Raw genomic sequence first — 20,000 nt, 5'->3', positions numbered from 1 at the left:
TAAACATAATACATGTATGAAACGTAAATACGTTGGTCAACCTGTATAAATATTACACGGAGGTGTAAAATTTAAAAAGATCCTAATTAGCCTTATCTACGAATTAAAAAATAAACTACAAGTGAGTTACATTGTAAAGAGCTACAGCTTTAAAGCAAAACTCTTTGTTCCTCTTCAACCTACGAAGTTTACCTTTTTGATTTTAGGAACAACATATGGCACTCATATTTGGCACTCTAAGAAAACAATTCTAAAGAATTACCTCAATGTGAATTACATCAAATCTTCCATTGGCATTGTAAATATTCTTGCCTTACCTTTAAATCTTAAAAACAGCCATACCTGTCTTATCACACGATTTCTGAAACCGAAAAATCCCAGCTGAGTCTGCGAGTCTGTTTCCCCTCCTCAAACAAACATGCACCCTCCTAGCGCGCCCTATAAGCTTTTCCCCTTCCACCCATCTATCCCTTACTCCCCTCTGTTTCCCCTCTCAACCCTCATCTCGCAGTCCCCTTTCGCCTTTCCTTCCTTCCCTCAAATCCGTCCATCTTTTACACAACTCCTACGTCGTCCGTAATCTCGGACGTGTGAGATCACTGCTCCGTCAAAATACAGGTTCGTGTCATAATTTAACAAGGGAGGTCCTCGACAGGGTGTCCTCATCTCGTCCATGAAAAAATCATTAATCATATTCATTCTCTCTCTCTCTCTCTCTCTCTCTCTCTCTCTCTCTCTCTCAAAACCCATTCAGGGGGTTCTTTGAATTCCGCCTACGGCATGATAAATTTCCTGGAATATGCATTCAATGTCATGTTTCTCATTTGCGACTATTCTCATGTCATTCACGTGAAAATCATTTAAACCTGGGGAGAGAGAGAGAGAGAGAGAGAGAGAGAGAGAGAGAGAGAGAGAGAGAGAGAGAGAGCCTTATTCAGTCTACGATTTGCATATACTGGCTTTCATAAAATTTGTATGAAGCAATGGAATGTACAATTGGACTCATATCCATAGTTTAATAATATTTATATTATATTTATATATATACATATACATATAATATAGCTAACATACTATTAATATATATAATGCTAAATATATTACTATATACAGTTAATTCATACTATAATTATAATACCTATATAATATCTGAAGTTACGAAGATAAACGCCAATACAGCGATGACCACAGTCACAGTTCATACACAAACGCAAACCTTCCTCACGTCGGAATTCTGCCAGTTCTGAGAACCGAAGAAAGAACGCCAATTCGAAACCCCAGGGAACAAAGCAGCCCGGACAAAACTGGAAACGACCGAAGGAAGAAGCAGAGCGCAAGAACAGAACGATCATATAAATTCACAACCCATCACCGCGGTCGCCCGTGCGTGGTGTCATCATGGACACATTCTTCCTCCGCTGAAGCAGAAGAAGCAAGTCATTGCTCGACGATACAGTTAACGCGGAAAGGAAAAAAAATTATCTTCAAGTTACAATGTCATGCGAGGTGGTGGGAGATGAGAGAATTTTTGTATGCGGATGTATGGGTAGGAGAGAGAGAGAGAGAGAGAGAGAGAGAGAGAGAGAGAGAGAGAGAGAAATGTAATTTGCTGTTATGAAGTAGAAAAAAAAAAAAAAATACATCGAGGATCTAACTATATTATATATATATATATATATATATATATATATATATATATATTATATTATATATATATATAGAGAGAGGGGAGAGAGAGAGAGAGAGAGAGAGAGAGAGAGAGAGAGAGAGAGAGTCTTCGATATTACACGTATGTATATGCATATATACTCCACTAGAACTTCAGCCAGATAGACAGCGAGTAAAACATTGGTTTTCTGGATCAGGAAATTCAAGCAGCACTTTGTCATCTCGGAGCTTTTCATGGGCGACTAACGATGAATGTCAAATACGAACTCACGTGAGAGCATCTGTGGGTGCAAAACCTAGCGACTACCTACATCGTCAATTATTAAAAAATAATAAAAGGCTACGTATATCATTTAAAAAAAACTAGAGCACTGGCAACAAACATGATGAGGTTGGTGTCAGCTGCAAAGAGTCGCAATGAGACTGGAAAGGCTATTGGCGCTTTTCAAGACTCGTTTTCCATGACGAACGCACCTGGAATTTCAAGAGCGCTGCGCCGGAAATACGCTCAGGGTCTTGGCAGAGCAACTGACCTTATGATGATGATGACTGTCATTTATTTTGCGTTTCCGGTATTGCGCAAAGTAGCTTATCCAACTGGGGTTGGGGGTTACCTTCACAAAATGACGAGGTATTGACCTAGAATTCACCGGGCGCTTCAGTTTTTAACTATAATCGTTTTATTGAGAATTCTATGGCATAATGACTGATTAACATGGATGGTTGATTTTGTCAATCGCTACCAGACCTACCATACAAATGACAGCAGATGTAAGAACCAAAGCCACCTATCTCCCTTCCTCCTCCCTATATCCCTTATTTTGTTGAATGTCTGGAGGAATTAAGGAAAGAGAATCACACAATCAAATTTCTGTATCAATGAATACCTATACGTGCAAATGTTCTTTTCACTCTATAGAAATTATATTTTTCTCCGGATCTCTAAATATATGGATATGGATACATAGTCTCTCTCTCTCTCTCTCTCTCTCTCTCTCTCCTCTCTCTCTCTCTCTCTCTCTCATACGCAAAAATATGCTAGTGTGAGCCATAAATTCCAGGATTTTACCACATTATGGGCTATATCTCCAGCCAGAAAAGTCGCGGCTATTACCACCAAGACAAAAATCCAAATACTACTGCACACATTTCCAGAACACCGAACTGAGCGAGTGTTACGAATGACGGAAAAAAAGTTAATTGAGAGAGAGAGAGAGAGAGAGAGAGAGAGAGAGAGAGAGAGAGAGAGAGAGAGAGAGAGAGAGAGAGAGAGAGTTTCGGATACCTGAGAGATCATCTACTATAAATACACCAGTGTATTTCAGCTAAATTGGTTCTGGGCAATATTTGGATGAAGAGCCAGTAATAATTCGGCATAAAAGCTCCCATGACCATTAGTGAAATGTACTATTACTACGTGAGTCGGTGGGATCAGGAGGTTACAATGAAGACCAAAATTGTTAGAACTAATTTGACATCAATAGTATGACTAACAGAGATAATCAGAACACTGTAGAGAGAACTAGCATTTCAAGAAATATCTAAAAATATAAAATTTCAATATATTCGAAATTAACGGCTCCCTACCTCGGCCTACATCACACAAAACACACACACACACACATTATATTATATATAATGTGTGTGAAGACATATTTGTGTGGTACACACGTAGAGAATCTTTGAAAAAAATTCTAATTGTAACGAACGCTATACCGCCCGTTATATTAACTAAACACGATTATAAATAAATTACAATATAAATCTCCACGCGACAAGAATTTCACGACGCCAAACACGTGCCGCCGCCCACTCCACACGTGCACTGCTTTAGAAGACATGTAAATCATTTTCATTAAACGATGAAATCACGTCAACGCAACATCCCACAGGAGCCTCTCTCTCTCTCTCTCTCTCCTCTCTCTCTCTCTCTCTCTCTCTCCAAGCAACCTGACACGCCCAACGGCGGCATACCGAAATGCCAAATGCCTAATTACCCTGACACTCCTTGTCCCATTAAGTGGCTCTATTAAAGCGCAAGTACGCACTGACATGTCGAGGTTCCAAGACCGGGGATGTCTTTTGACTCCGTCGCACGAGAGATGTAATTATATAATAATGATGTCACAATACAATGGGAACTGGGACCACCAGAGTTGAAAGAGAAAGAGGGGAAAAAATGGATAAGCATCAAGATCTGAAAATAGAAATAAGAAGGATATGGGATATGCCAGTGGAAATTGTACCCATAATCATAGGCACTCCCCCCCCCGATCCCAAGATCCATGAAAAGGAATCTAGAAAAAAAAAAACTACAGGCTGAAGTAGCTCCAGGACTCAGTGGCAGAAGAGTGTTGATCCTAGAAAACAGTTGCGACATAGTAAAGAAAAGTGGATGGACTCGTAAGGAGGCAGGATGCAACCCGGAACCCCACACTATAAATACCATCCAGTCGAATTGGAGGACTGTGATAGAGCAAAAAATAATAATAATAAATAATAATAATAATAATGGAAAAACAAATCAACGGTTATGTAAATGTGCATATATTTATATTTAAAACTTTAAGGATAGCTTTCAGAACAGATTCCCGAAAGTTATCCTTAAAAGTTTTAAATTTAAATAGATATACATTTACATATAATAATAATAATAATAATAATAATAATAATAATAATAATAATAATAATAATAATAATAATTAAGAGGGAAATGTTCTTCTGGGTGCTTCTAGTGGGTCTTACTCTATTAATATAATATTAATAATAATAATAATAATAATAATAATAATAATATAATAATAATAATAATAATAATAATAATAATAACAATAATAATAATAATAATAACAGACTGCATTAATTTACCACAGCAAGGCATTTTTGAGAATGATGACTTCATTCCCGATTCAAGTGTAATAATTCAAGTGTAACAAAATCTAAATATTTCTAGAAATATAAAAAAAAATAATAAGTGAAAAAAAAAAAAATTTGATATATCAAAATTGTCACCTTCAAAAGTTGAACTTTTCGGGAATGAAGTCATCAAAAGGGCTATTATCAATGCGTAAAAATTTGATCAACTTTATGAGAATGGCAGCAATCAAATTCTCAATTTGAAGAGAACCGTCAATATTAAATAAAAGCCCTGGAAAGAACACCCTCAACATTATTCGTGTAAAAGTTCGAGTAGAGCGCGCCACTGTATTCCAATTTCCACGGCAAGAGCAATCAAACTCTACATTTTCGAGGAATTATCACCATAAAATGAAAACTACTACAACAAATGTAATATCAGGGATAGAACACCATCCGAACCTAAATTTTCTCGCAAGAACTTTCCAAATCAAAAACCTCAATGAATTACCATATTCCTACGTTCATCATGAAAATACAAATCTAGCAAAATGTGCAACTACAAACAAAAATCTGAAATCAGTATCAAAACTACTGAGGAACGCTGTGAAAAAATTTAATTGAACCATATAACCAAGTATACTAATGTAATAAGGAAGATTTGATCAGGAAAAAATATTAATCGATTGATGGCACGAGATAGCAAAGGGGGAGAAGGCTTTACTGTGTTATCAGAAGTGAAGGAAGATAATAAAATTAGGGGAACAAAAATTCGGGGCATAAAATCCTTTTCGAACCGAACGTTGGAAAATTGATAATCTGACAAAATGGGATAACAAAGATAAGAGTTCAACTTACTTATCTGTTTTGGGTATTCCTCCTCCCGATGCACCAGGTCGAGGAAGAGATTGGTGATGAGATAGAGGTGCTCCATGCCCCTGGCGTTGAAGTTGTCCTTCGACAGGTAGGTCTTGTTGACATAGGCGTGCGAATAGGCAATGCGAGGCTTGGGCTCCTCCACCACCGCTACCTCGGGGTCCAAGACCTCCTCCGTCGTGGGACCCAAGGTGGCGGTGCTTTGCCTGACGACGAGCTCCTCTTCCTCATCGTCCGCCGACGACGTGGGTTCATCCGTCAGTAGCGGGTTCTCGGGCAGATCCTCAAACACATCCTGCAGGAGCCTGGTGTCCTCCGACGCCACCACGGCGGAGAACGTGCCCTGGGGCTCCTCGAAAAGGTCGAGCGAGTCGAGGTCGGGGGCGGCGCCCCTGGTGATCGGACATGTGGCTGAGAGCAGCAGCAGGAGCGGCAGGAGGAAGAGGTGGGAAGAGGTCACGGAGATGATGAGGGTCGGCCTACTACGGTAGGGCTTCATGGCGGCGATCGAAGTCACTCTCTCATACAATCTATCGCTCGGATCCTGTTGCTCGCCACTCTTTCTCTCTCGCGCGCGATCGCTCTCAGGTACAAGTGTGTCACACGTGGCGGGGGGCAAGGGGGGCGGAGCACCCGGCACCCCCTTAACACTTCACCTCTTTCACCCACCACCACTTCGTCCTCACCACATCCACATCACGCCTGCCAGGGAGAAAGAAAAACCAACATGAGAATTGAATCAAACCATTTACAGTCAAGTTCAGGGCATCAATTAGGTCATGGATCTTCTTCAGAAAAATAAACTCTAGTTCTAAATACACGAAGCAGGTCAGCATTTCTCATCAATATACATTTCAGAAATACAATGACACAGAATCATTTACAAAAACACTGACATAATATATTAACGCACTGGCTTTACTTTAACCAACACTGTAAATCCCATTCAGCAAAATGCCAGCTGATTCATCACAAATGAATAACATACATGCCAACATAAAAAAAAAAAAAAAAACATGAAATTAACTGAATGAAAAAATGAATGACATAATAGCTCCAATTACTTCAGTTTATCCCCAAAAATATGATTATGATATCATGAAGCGTTTGGAAGCCATAAAACTGAGTGAAAATGAAATATGGTTTTAATCCTTCCCCAGGACACGGAAAAAGGCAACTGAAAATAGGACTCTCGTAATCTGATGATGCTGGCACTCAGTTAATGGTTGGAAATCGGATATTGCCTGCGGTAATGGAATTCCGTATCATTTCACAGACCGGTTGCTTACTTCTTTGCAAATTATTATTCATTTCAATTCACAATTTCGCAATGAGGCAAAAAAAGGTAGTTTTTTTTTTTAGTAATCTTGTGTCAATGTATATGATAATATATATATATATATATATATATATATATATTTTATATTATATATATGTGTGTGTGTGTGTGTGTGTATACATACAATACCATATATATAATATAATAATATATAATATATATATTATAATATTAATATATTATATTGTATATATATATATATATGATATAATATAAAAATATATATATAACACACCACACAATAATATATAATATTATTATATATATATATAATATGATATATGATATATATATATATAATATATAAATATTAAATCCAAATAAGTCCTTAATTAAATGTCCCTTAATATTCAATTACTCTAACCTCGAAAATTAATATATTTTCATGTGTGTGACAAGCCTTGGTGGGGGTAAAGCGCGTCACTGTACGTCCTGAATTCTTGGTTCCTTGGTTCGATCCCATGAACCGACCAATTTCTTAACTACTAAAAAAAAGATTCCCCTTCGGTTACCATACATGATTATCAATTCCGAGGTAGAGCGAATTATATATTAAAGGACATTTGTAGCTTAATGCCTGTATATATGAATCACGGGATGAGATAAAATTCACAATATATTTATAATATTATAATATATATATATATATAATTATATATATATATATATAAACACACACACACACTTAAATTATATGTATATGTAATGTATATGTATATGTTATTAATATTAATATATATATATATATATATATATATATTATATATAATATATCTAATATATAAAGATATATATATATAATTATTATATATATTATTATATAAAGGTAGGAAGTGCTTCCAGTCTCAATCGAGTTGTTTACATTTACATGCCACCCGAAGCCCGGGGAGATAAAATAAAAATGGTAGAGGCCTAAAGGGATTGCGCCATCCCTGCCTTACCCGTTGCCCCAAACCGATAAGTCGGGGACGGGTTATGGGAGGGGGGGGGGGGGTGTTGGAAGGGGAAAGCGAAAACTGGATCATTAAAATGAAGGCCTGCAATGCGCCTCTCACCCAGGAACCCTTTCGGAACTTAGCCCTTAAGGGACGGTGGAACGACCTTAACCCTGAGGCCGATTCCCCTTTCCCCTTCCCCTCACTGCCTATATGGAATCCTTCCCCCTATTCTTCATTCTTACTCCCCCTCCATTCCCCTCTTTCCATCATTTCGCTCAACCCTTCCTTCTACTGCTCCCTTTCTCTACCTTTTATCCTTTCCTTCTTTTATCCGCCATTTTGTCCAAATGATATGATCCTTTAGCTTTCCTCTTCCGACATCCTTCCCGTAACCCTTATTCCTCATAAGCTTATCCTTCGCCAACATTTACACCTATGGCGTGTTATCCTATTCAGACAACCCCCCCCCCCCCCCCCTCCCCCCCCAACTCCACTCACTCAGCATCTGAGCAGGCTAAACACCCCGTTCTCCCTCCCCTATACCCTTCAACCATATACGCCCAGTAAACACACTATACCGAGATGGGAGTTGCGATGATGGAGTAGACCTTTCGTTGCCCTTCGCCTTTTGACTTAGCGAGATCTCGAGGGGAGATGAGGGAAACTGGAATCGAGGAAATGAGAGAGAATGGGAAGAATAGACGACGCAAATTGAGAGGAAATCAGCAAAAATGGGAGCACCGGTCTGGATCATGTGGGGGAAGCGGCGAACAAATGGATAAGCAAAACCTGAGGGGCTGATTTGGGACTGCAAAGTGGCGTCACAATTGCCGTGGTCAGCACCGGAAATTAATGGTTTGATATTACTAACTGAGAGTGAAAAAACTTCGGAATTTATGAGACGAAAATCGTTAATGTTTGGATATGAATTACAAACTATTCCTCTAACAGTATGGGGTAGATTATAAGTTCATTGCAATGGTAAAAGTGTCAGTTAAGAGAAAATTAAGGGGAGAGAGAGAGAGAGAGAGAGAGAGAGAGAGAGAGAGGAGAGAGAGAGCGCGCAATAACCGTCAATCCAACGCCAAAACAGAACACGGGCCCTGTAACGTCAATACAACTGTATAATCTATAAACCAATCTTCTTTGCCCTTCTAGTCACGACACGATAGGCCTCTAACTCAGTAAAGACTAGTTTAATAACAATAATAATAAAGGGAGGAGGAGGAGGCCGTAGGTGGCGCCCGAAAGGAACAGGACCAACGAAATTGCAACTTTTCCCAGCCGAGCTCTTCCGCTTGATTAAATACTTTGGCCAACTTTTCTTCTCCCGAATGCAAATTCGGGAACGACTTTATTACGTTCTCAGATTACCCGTGTACGAATATTCATGCGCAGTATATTTCCGTCTTCCCGGAAAATATGCACACGAAGATAAATCTCTGTTGACTTATCGTTATGAGTTACTGTCTTCGCCTCATTTAATCTTTTCCCCTAACTCTTAATGAATAATCTAAGAGCTCTTGTGATACCTATGGCGCCGCCGTCGTCGGCTTCAGTGGTCAGAGGGTTAAAAGTTCTTCAGGTTCCCAGTCACTTTTGAGGCTTATGAGGCATCACCTGTTTGGGATATACCCTAAGTCACCTTTGGTTTGGGAGTAGGTCAAGGTTATATATCTATAGAAAGCTTCAACCATGTGTTAGGAATTTTAAACCCACCTAGCGAGCTCGGTTTTCTTATCACAACTACCGTTTAATGGTATTCTGATCTTCGAGTTAATGGCATTTACAATTTCAGACCAGAATTAATGGCATTTACAATTTCTATTAGAATCAATGGCATTACGCTTCGAATTAATGGCATTTACAATTTCTGACAAGATTAATGGCATTTACAATTTCTGACAAGAATTAATGGTATTTACAATTTCTGACAAGAATTGATGGCATTTACAATTTCTGACAAGAATTATTGGCATTTACAATTTCTTACAAGAATCAATATCATTTACAATTCTTACAAGAATTAATGACATTTACAATTTCTTGCAAGAAGTTTCCTCATTTTGAATAATATATATATATATATATATATATATATATTATATATATATATATATATATATATATATATATATATATATATATATATATATATATATATATTATATATTACGCTTTTCGGTTATACCGAAATACATATGAAGATCTAGTATAATTAGCTCACATACTAAAATAAGAATTCTCAACGCGAGACTAACAAAACATAAAGATTCAGTTTCTCCAAAATATGAGAAATTAAAGATCAAGACAAAATGAAAACTGTAATTACAAATGAAAAGCAATACCACCGTTTACAAACTGAATTGGTAATAAGAAAAACCAAGAACTACTTAACTGCAACGCCCTATACAAATAGACCACAGTAATTTGCGAGAGAGAGAGAGAGAGAGAGAGAGAGAGAGAGAGAGAGAGAGAGAGAGAGAGAGAGAATGTTTATTCTCTCCATAGATATTCGATGCCTGGTCTATGAATATATATTCTCTTGGGGAGGCAAAATGCCCCATCAATGCAAATTCCGGGGCGAGGAGAATTTCACAGAAAAGCAAAAATCAGGCCCGATTTTCGGGGCCAGGCAGGAAACCAGGGAACCGAGGAACTCGCTCCTGGGGGGCCAGGGAAAGGAAAGCATGGCTGGGAGAATGCAGGAAAATCCTAATGCATACATAAGAGAATTGAAGGGCTTCAGAAATCCATCAACTGGACCAGAAAACCAAGGCTGGGGAAATGAATGAAAACCGAGCAAAACCCAGGCCAAGGCAATGTATTGGTGAAAAATGTATGAACAAATAAATGACAAAAGGGATAACAAATAAATACATCGACAGATAAATGGCTTAATAAAGGGGAAAAAACTAGATAAAAAACGATTAGGACATAAACCGAAGAAAAACAAATGAAAAATTACAAAAATTAAGACATTTAGGTTAGAAGGAAAACTAACATTTTTTGGCCAGACATAAAAAAATAGCAATATTACATAAACAAGACCACGAAGAAAAATGATCAATTTCCCATTATAAATATGTATATATCTAAGAAATACATCTTTCTTGACATTTGTCTACCTCTGCAACAAAGTTTACTTAAACCCCTTGTACCTCTGTTAAACTAAGCAGTTAACTGTGTACCTGGTGATCAACTGGCAGCTACGGATCGTACAAAAGGAGAGAGAGAGAGAGAGAGAGAGAGAGAGAGAGAGAGAGAGAGAGAATCAGTGCTCTATGACTTATACTACTTTAATAAAAATAGGACGACCTCGACGATATAATACTACCTAACCCCATTCAAGGGGAAGGGTGGGGAGGGGAAAGAGACCATTTATCATAAATTTTCCTTCTCTCTGCTTAAAATAATAGTCGCCCCTAACCTCTTTTTAACGGCAGCCCAAAACGATTCCTCCCTTTCTTTGAAAATGACTTATTAACCCCCATTCCAAAACTTGAGAAGACGAAGGATGATTATGCAAATGAGGCAATCCAGATGTAAATAACTTTGTGGGGGGGGGGGGGGGTGACTTTTTGTCTGTTCGCGCCGTTGCTCTACTCCCCCCACCCCCAACGACGTGTTTATTGCTTTACGGTTTCATCGTATGACAACTACGTTGCCCATTCTGAGAGAGAGAAGAGAGAGAGAGAGAGAGAGAGAGAGAGAGAGAGAGAGACTTCATTTGCAGAAAACCCCGTGGGCCCACAGATCTCGCCATTCAGAAAATTAGATCTATTCCCCACTCTCTAGTTGATGCGCGCGCGCGCACACACACACACACACACACGAGCACATGCCCAGTTATTAAAGAGACTGTAATACGTTGCTCGGTCATTCCCACTACAGTAACATCTGCTGGAGTTACCCTTATGCTAACCTGGCGTCACGAAGTCAAAGGTGAACCGTTAAGTGATCAACAGAAATGACTAGTCAATAAAATCCGTCATCATAAATGAAAAGGAGGTGAATCTACCTGGCCACTTAAAACTCATGCTGCCCTATTTTAAAAAAATAAACTTCATTCAATTATACAAATACATATAACACGATTCCTCCATGTAATATAAGTACTACCCATAAATATAAACAGGAATTAGGTGGCCATGACAATCAGTCACAGCCACCTCTATAAAGACACTGGATTTAGGGAGATTCATAGTTATAAGAACTTGATAAATAGACTTTATATGAGAAAGAAATTTAATCACAATCACACACACACAATATATATATATATATATATATATATATATATATATATATATATATATATATATATAGAGAGAGAGAGAGAGAGAGAGAGAGAGAGAGAGAGAGAGAGACCTTACAGCTCGTTCGGGTTACCCCATGTCCCTCAATGTGAGGCAACTCTAAATGTCTACCAGAGAATTGCTAATGCATCTTCCGGTACATTTTGCATCTTCCAATCTTGGATGGTCTGGGATGCAGCTTAGAATTTGTCGAGAGAGAGAGAGAGAGAGATAGAGAGAGAAGGAGAGGAGAGAAGAGAAGAGAAGATCTTACGAATATCCCGTAAAATTTTCTGGATGTCACCGCATCGCTCGTAATAAGAGCATCAACAACCACCACCCAACACCTCCCCCTCTCCCCCCCCAAACGGCCCCAGAGACGCACACACACACGCGCGCTTACAAACAAACAAACAACACACACACACACACTAAAACAACCTACGAAAACCTCACGCAAAGTGAGGTGCAAAATGACGACATATAAGGAGAAATCTGTCACGAGCGACCCTCCCCCCCACCCCCCGTTGCCAACGACCATCACCTCCTTTGCACAGATCCTTGGTAGCTGAGCTCCGAAGTGTCAACACCAACTGTTAACATTTTCCGGATATGCACCGAAAAGGCCAAATCAAAGATAGAAGAAAGCAACGAGTTATGAAAGATGAGCAAGAACGCTGGTGGAGAGAGAGAGAGAGAGAGAGAGAGAGAGAGAGAGAGAGAGAGAGAGAGGACTGAAAAATTATATAATGATAATAATTAATAAAACCAGTTCGACAGGCAAGCAAGAAGAATAATAAGACACATGAGAAGGAAAAAGAAAGGAGTTTAAGAGGATTCACACGAGAACGAGAGAGAGAGAGAGTCAAGAAGAAGAAGAAGAAGAGGAGGTGGAGGAGGAGGAGGAACGGATCCATTTCAGAGCGAAATTTCAATTTTATACGTGGCATTCCATCCACGGAGAGCAACCAATAAAATTCGAATAAAATTCTGCTTTCGGGGCACGCTGAAATTGGCATGTCGGCCAAATGGCTCCCCAGACTTCATTTTGATGTATGGGCGTTCGCCGAAAACATAAGAAGACCTTTCCCCTTAAAAGAAGTGGTAAAAAATAATTTTTGCCTTCGATCACAGTATTTATATCTACTAACTATGTAAACAAACTCAGCTGCTCCATTGCTTAAAGCCGTAAAGGATTAATGAGCGCATGAAACCAATCCGTCGCTTTATTTAATTACGATATATTCAAGTAATATTTTAATTTCATCCACAAAACCACACTTCTGTTTTGGCCTAGAGTAAATATATGAAAACACCACCCTCGTTAAATATATAAACAAACTACCCTTGTTTTACGTGGCTCTATAAATTTCCAAAAGAAACTATTCCATATATTTTTAAATACTGCAGGAATTACCCAAAGGTATACATGACACAGCACCGATTTTTTAAACGAATGTATGAATTACATGAAACCTCCCAGCCACTTCAAGCAATAAAGGGCTACTCTCATAAATGAAACCGTTCCGTTGTCCAACTCCTCAGCGGAATGCGCTCTCTCTCTCTCTCTCTCTCTCTCTCTCTCTCTCTCTCTCTCTCTCTCTCTCTGGACCCCTTGGTGCACACCACTTGCATGAATGTTTCCATCAACACTGAATATGGCCCACGCAACACAACACCCCCGGCCAAAAGCAACAGGTCACCTCACAAAGTGCAAAGGGTCACGGATAATACGAGAGGACGAATGCAAGCAATACCAAGCACCAAGAAAAAGATAAAAAAAATGGGTACTTAATTGCTCTCTCTCTCTCTCTCTCTCCCAGAGAACAGAGGTTTAAAATGGATTTTTATGATACCATTTGACAAAGTTTTGTAATCATACGCATTTTATGTAAAAACTTAATACCCTCTGTAAACTAAAATGTGGAAATAAAGGCATTATTATTACTATTATTATTGATCTCTCTCTCTCTCTCTCTCTCTCTCTCTCTCTCTCTCTCTCTCTCTCTCTCTCTCTCTCTCAATGAGAGACCTCCCTCTCAGCTGAGAAAACCAGCGACAAAGAATTCGTTTTCCCTCTCTTAACAAACTCAGCATAAGACGAACGACCGGAAAATCAGCTAACCAGCTACAAACATAAATCCTGTCTGTCTTCCCTTCCCTCGACAAAGAGAGAGAGAGAGAGAGAGAGAGAGAGAGAGAGAGAGAGAGAGAGAGAGGAAACAAATCAGATCTCTGCCTATTACTTCGGGTAATAATCCTCCTCCAGCGAAGATCCAAGGCAATCAAATCCATTATCCAGGACGAACCCTTGCCTACCCAAACAGTCTTTCCCTTTAGGATTCGTCTTCCCGGGATAATTCACTTCTTTGTATGCCAATAACATACTTCTTTCTATTCCAACATTCATTCCCGATTGCCTCTTCTCCGTTCGAACCAGGTCCCCCCCCCCCCTTTTTTTTTTTTACTATTACTTCTAAAAAAAAAAATTCTCTCTTTCTCTGCTTCCGTCCTCTTAAATTTTACACAAAGTTTTATTTTTTCCTTTCTTTTTCAATTCTTTCGTTCTTCTGTGTCTTTGTTTCTTCCATTCACTCCTTTAGAATTTCCTTCTCTCTTTACCTCACCCCTCTCCATCTTTATCTCTCGCTTCCTTCCACTTTACTTGCTTCATTGTTCTTCCTCACACTTCATTTTCCTCACTTTTCAAACTCCATTCCTCAATCTTATGCACCATTTCCTACTCCCATTTCTCCCTTCAACACCAAATTAACCCCATCCTTATAGCCGCCCTATCCAAAGAACTTTCTCTTCCCCAATCTATGCTCTCTCTCTCTCTCTCTCTCTCTCTCTCTCTCTCTCTACCAATCTATGCTCTAAGTTAACCATATTAGCTCATGGGAACATACGATGCACCGTGGGAATCTAGGCACGCACCCCGTTACGGTGAAGTTTGTGGTATTGTCATTACCATTTTTCTTTCATCTTTTGCTTCCCACTTCTTTTGGAGCGTTTTCGTTGTTTTATAAGAGTTTTTTATCATTCCATCGTCCACGTTCTTCTCATTGTAAGTACCGCTATTTTTTTTCACTTTCTACTCTTTTACCGGCCCCTTCTTCAAAGTACCTTACATCCTACTTTTATCTTATCTTAAACAACTTGTTTTGTCTCCAATTAATTTTACGTTTCTTCAATTTTAAACGACGACTGAAAGACCTTAAGGAAAGCATTAAAAATTTTGAATCTAAAAAATGACTCAACATCTGAATATGTGCTTACTTAATTTTCTGAGAAAAATAAGATATACCTATAAAAAATTTACATACAGTCCACTTCCACTGTCCTCGCCTAATAAAACAATATACTGTCTATGCATATGTGTATAAATATGTTGCTAAAAACGTTTAAAATCAACAAACAAAGAAGTTTGGACATGAAAAGTTCCACTTTAATATTCGGGACGTTTCTGTACCTCTTATGAGAACTGCCGGGTGACAAATTCCCTTTGCTCACAACGACACAGAGTTGTCGGAAGAATTTGCATTTGCAACTTCAAGAAAAAGGACAACTCGAAATTAATCTGCTCTCTTCTCTCTCTCTCTCTCTCTCTCTCTCCTCCAGTTAGAGTTCATCTTTCTCTTGAAAATGACAAGTCACCCTAAGTTAAAAAACCTTTTTTTTTTTTTTACTTATAATAGCGATGTGTTGGTTCCATTCTGAATATTTAATACAAAAACGAAATGTTCTATTGCAAATATCCGTCAATTATATTTATGAACCCCTATAACTGCCCATAAAAAGAAAAAAAAAGCCAAACTGCGATCGTTGCAAGAAGTTTCGTAAAAAGGGAAAACCAATTAAAAACTTTTTCAAAAAGAGAACAGCAATTCAAGTATTTTTAGAGGAAACAGCAGTTAAGATGACCTTTTTAAAAAGGGAAGGGCAACTAATAAGTACTTTTTACACAGGAAAAAAACTCAAAAAGCTCTTTATTAAAAAAAGAAAGAAAAAAAAACGAACCAACAATTAGTCCTCTTACAAGGGACCTGCAATTAAAAAGTCCTCGAGGGAGGTAATATGACATCTACGTAATGGGGGGAGGGAGGGTGGTGGTTGTTTGGAGTGTGTGGGTGTGTGTGGGGGGGGGGGGGTTCCCCAACCAACAGAAACCTTGACTCCCCCAAAACAAAATATCCATCGGACTGGAATCCCCAATGAAGTTGGGGGAATCCTTTGCCACCCCTCACTCCCTCACTCAAGCACCTCACCTATCTCACTCACCCGCCCACCCATACTCACTCATTCACGCCTCCGTACTCGTCCATTCATGCCTTCAAGAGCTTCCCGCACAATAGCAACAAATGGCGGAACAACGAGGGCTTCTGCAACCGCAATTCCAGCGATTCCGATTCAGGACGGAGACTCAAGAAAATGGGAACACGCGAGAGGACTGAAGAAGGGGATAACAAGAAAGGAAGAGATGAATGAGAGGGGGAAAGAGGGAGGGAAAAAACCACGTCATCGAAGATGGACGATGCAACAAAGGAAACTGCATCTCGGGGCAAGCGTTCGGTAACATGTTGTTTAAGCTTTCCACTGAATGGTGCTCTGTTTTTTTTTTTTTTTTCTGTGCTTGAATATTTTGAAATGAGGCGTTTCCAAATTGTCTGAAATGTGGAGATACTGTAAGAATATTCTTTCTTACTAGAGCTGCCGCCTTTAAATTTTCAACACAGGATGTGCTTCCACCTTTCAGTGGTTTAGATACCATGACCTTAACTTCGACCAAAATAGAGGAATTAAATCCAATCCACAGACAAAGTTATCCCATGATAAGGACTATGTTAACAAATGTGGTCATTATTATTATTATTTTTATTATTATTAGCCACAATGCTGAGTCAATTTATTATTATCATCACAAGGCAAAGTTAATGCCCATGATAAGGACTGACGTTAAACAAATGTGACATTATTATTGTATTTTATTATTATTAATTATTAGCCACAATGCTGAGTGAATTTATTATTATTATTATTATTATTATTATTATTATTATTATTATTATTATTGTTATTATTATTATTTTTATAAGTAATGTGATGTATCGTGGGTACCTAAATTTGTTAAAATATATGAACTTCTATATACTAAACTTGAGACATCTCGCTTTGTCTAAAACTGGTCATGAAGACTGAGCATGCTATCGATAGAACTCTGCACAATTTTAAATGAAATATAATAATCTACTTTGCATTTATATTACTTTCATTAGAGAACAATACATCACGGAAGTTAATGTAACACTTCCAAGAAAACCACACATTCAGCCATAATAATACATGACAGTCTCTCTCTCTCTCTCTCTCTCTCTCTCTCTCTCTCTCTCTCTCTCTCTCTCTGCCGGAATCCAGCAACCAGTACCAAGACGGAACAAGCCGGGGCACAAAGCACTTCCATCCCATCAAAACGCCATTAAAAGCTTCTAAAAGCAACAATTATAATCCCACGAGAGAGAGAGAGAGAGAGAGAGAGAGAGAGAGAGAGAGAGAAGAGAGGATTATCCCCATTAGGAGAGCAATTACGGGACGGTTTTCAAATGTGCCTCTGGAAGACTGGGAGTGAACAACCCACTCTCCTTTGCCTGGTCCTAAATTAGCCCATCTTGGGCGTAATTAGCAGGCATCGCCGCCTCCCTCCTCTCACAGGCCCTTACAAATAAACAGATCAGGTTACGAACGTGAGGCTTGTTTGTTTGTTTATTTATTTCTTTTTTTTTCTAACAGCTGACTTTCATACACTGGATGCTGAAGTTTGATAGATTAAGACGTTGTACCTGCTAATGCATATACTCTGTAGTTGCGTCATTTCTCAACAAATTATGATTTATCTACGTTATGTTAATTTGCACATTTTCTGATACGACCTGTACTTTGGTGTACTTTCCTTCGCTTGGCTATTCTCATTTCATTGGTGGATAATTAATTAATTCAAATATAATCAGCAAGTTATTGGACTTGTACGGTCTGAAAGCAAACACAAGTATTTATGCTTTAACAATTCATTAAAAAGTGAGAGAGAGAGAGAGAGAGAGAGAGAGAGAGAGAGAGGAGAGAGAGAGAGAGAGAGAGAGAGAGAGTGCATGGAGCTTATTGTCCCTTATAATGACCAACTTCATGTGAATATACATACAGAGCCAAGTTCTTAGTTTTCCATGCAGGAGTCTTCCGGTTGAGCTACTCTTACGAATCATATAATTACACCAAACACTAGAGCTTGCTATATAAATAGAGACTCGGATACGAACTTAACCCCCACGGAAAGTCTGTAGAACAGACAAAATATTCTAAGACAAATTATACCTCATTGTTACGGATAGAATATACCGAAACAATGTAGAATATTTCCTCTACACTATCATGCCCTTCAGTAACTTGACCACAAACACTCATGGGCACAGAACACGACCTAGTCTCACACTAATTGCTTTCATCACAAAAGTTTTTTTTCTATAGCTAGAAACAGATTACCTTTACATCATACACCCTCAGTACCCTCGCAGGTGCAACTTTATCAACACGATCAAAACCTGTTTCAGGTCCATATATGTGCCACAAATAACTTTTTCCCTTTGCTCTTCAACTTCTCACATAACTGCTTCATAATGACCACTTGATCCACACACCCTCGTCCTTCTCTAAACCCACTCTGCTCTTCCCTTTTCATCTGTCATCAAAAGGCAGGTGAATATTGTGGAATAAAATATCTAAATTACAAGAGTACACAAAGTTCAACAGCCACACTGTCATAATAATAATAATAATAATAATAATAATAATAATAATAATAATAATAATAATAATAATAATAATAATAATAATAATAATAATTAAAAGCCACAGTAGTGTTAAAAATATATTTTTTGTACAAGGTTAAAAATGACAAAAAATATATATATTATTTATTTTTAACACTATTGTGGCTTTTAATTGTCAATATTATAGCCTTGTTACAGAAGTTCCTTAGTTCAATAATAATAATAGTAATAATAATAATAATAATAATAATAATAAGCAACACAAACAACAACATCATAAAGCTGAAAACACAACCACAAACAACAACATAATAACAAAGCTGCAAACACAACCACACGCACGACCCAGATCGTTCCCGATTCTGAAGAATTTCCACGGATCCCCCCAGAGACAAGACAAGAGATTCTCCATATCAGAAATGATAACCGTAACTTCTACTACATTAAATGCCCCGGGATTTATATCCTTTCCTGTGTAACTTATGAGAGGAGCTCTGAAGATGGTCGCACGTACTTGGGTAATCTCGACATTTTTCACGCCCGAGGCCCTCCGTTTTTATCACGCTCGAAATATAAATAGGTCTCTCTCTCTCTCTCTCTCTCTCTCTCTCTCTCTCATATGTAGAAATCAAAGTATGTGGGCGTTTTTTGTTCGTTACTATGATATTCACAACAACCCACCCCCAAAATTTCATATGCAAATATATTATGTATGTATGTATACATATATACGATATATATATATATATATATATATTATATATATATATATATATATATATTATATATATATATATATTTCATTTGTCCATTATGGTATATCTGCATACACAGATAGACACACACAGACACACATATATATAGATAGACAGATTAAGATAGATAGATACATATAGATGTGTGTGTGTGTGTTTATATGTGTGAGGTGGGTGTGGTTGTTTATATATTTAGCTTTTTGCGCTTTTCTATTGTTAACTATTTGTCCTTGGTTAGAACTTTCCAAGTCATATCCACGAAGTCAACAAAGTAGAACAATTCTCAAAAAAGAAAAAATACCAAAGCCAATCTCAACTGAATGCTATTGTGAGACTGTCTAAACTTTCCTAAATCAATTAATCATGTTTTTTTTCCTAAACAATGAGAAAAATAAGTACCGGGATCAAGTAACACCAAAAAGTAACCAAAAATCTCAAAGCAAAAACAGTAA

The 20,000-nt window shown here is 38.1% G+C and overlaps 1 protein-coding gene across 13 annotated transcripts in view; it reads right to left on the bottom strand.

The window, feature by feature from the left end:
* The window catches only part of LOC135214579 (prominin-1-like), a 440,766-nt gene that overhangs the window by 196,453 nt on the left and 224,313 nt on the right, over nucleotides 1-20,000 (bottom strand). For all 13 annotated transcript variants that reach the window (XM_064248931.1, XM_064248986.1, XM_064248992.1 and 10 more), the window contains one exon: nucleotides 5,383-6,102. In XM_064248931.1, coding sequence (XP_064105001.1) covers nucleotides 5,383-5,899 — 517 coding nt within the window. In that variant the 5' untranslated portion in view covers nucleotides 5,900-6,102. The remainder of the gene's footprint in view (nucleotides 1-5,382; nucleotides 6,103-20,000) is intronic.

The sequence above is a fragment of the Macrobrachium nipponense genome, chromosome 19 (genome assembly GCF_015104395.2).
Source record: "Macrobrachium nipponense isolate FS-2020 chromosome 19, ASM1510439v2, whole genome shotgun sequence".
Classification (NCBI taxonomy): domain Eukaryota; kingdom Metazoa; phylum Arthropoda; class Malacostraca; order Decapoda; family Palaemonidae; genus Macrobrachium; species Macrobrachium nipponense.
The sequence above is the reverse complement of the archived record's forward strand: the minus strand, read 5'-3'. Positions and strand labels throughout refer to the sequence as shown.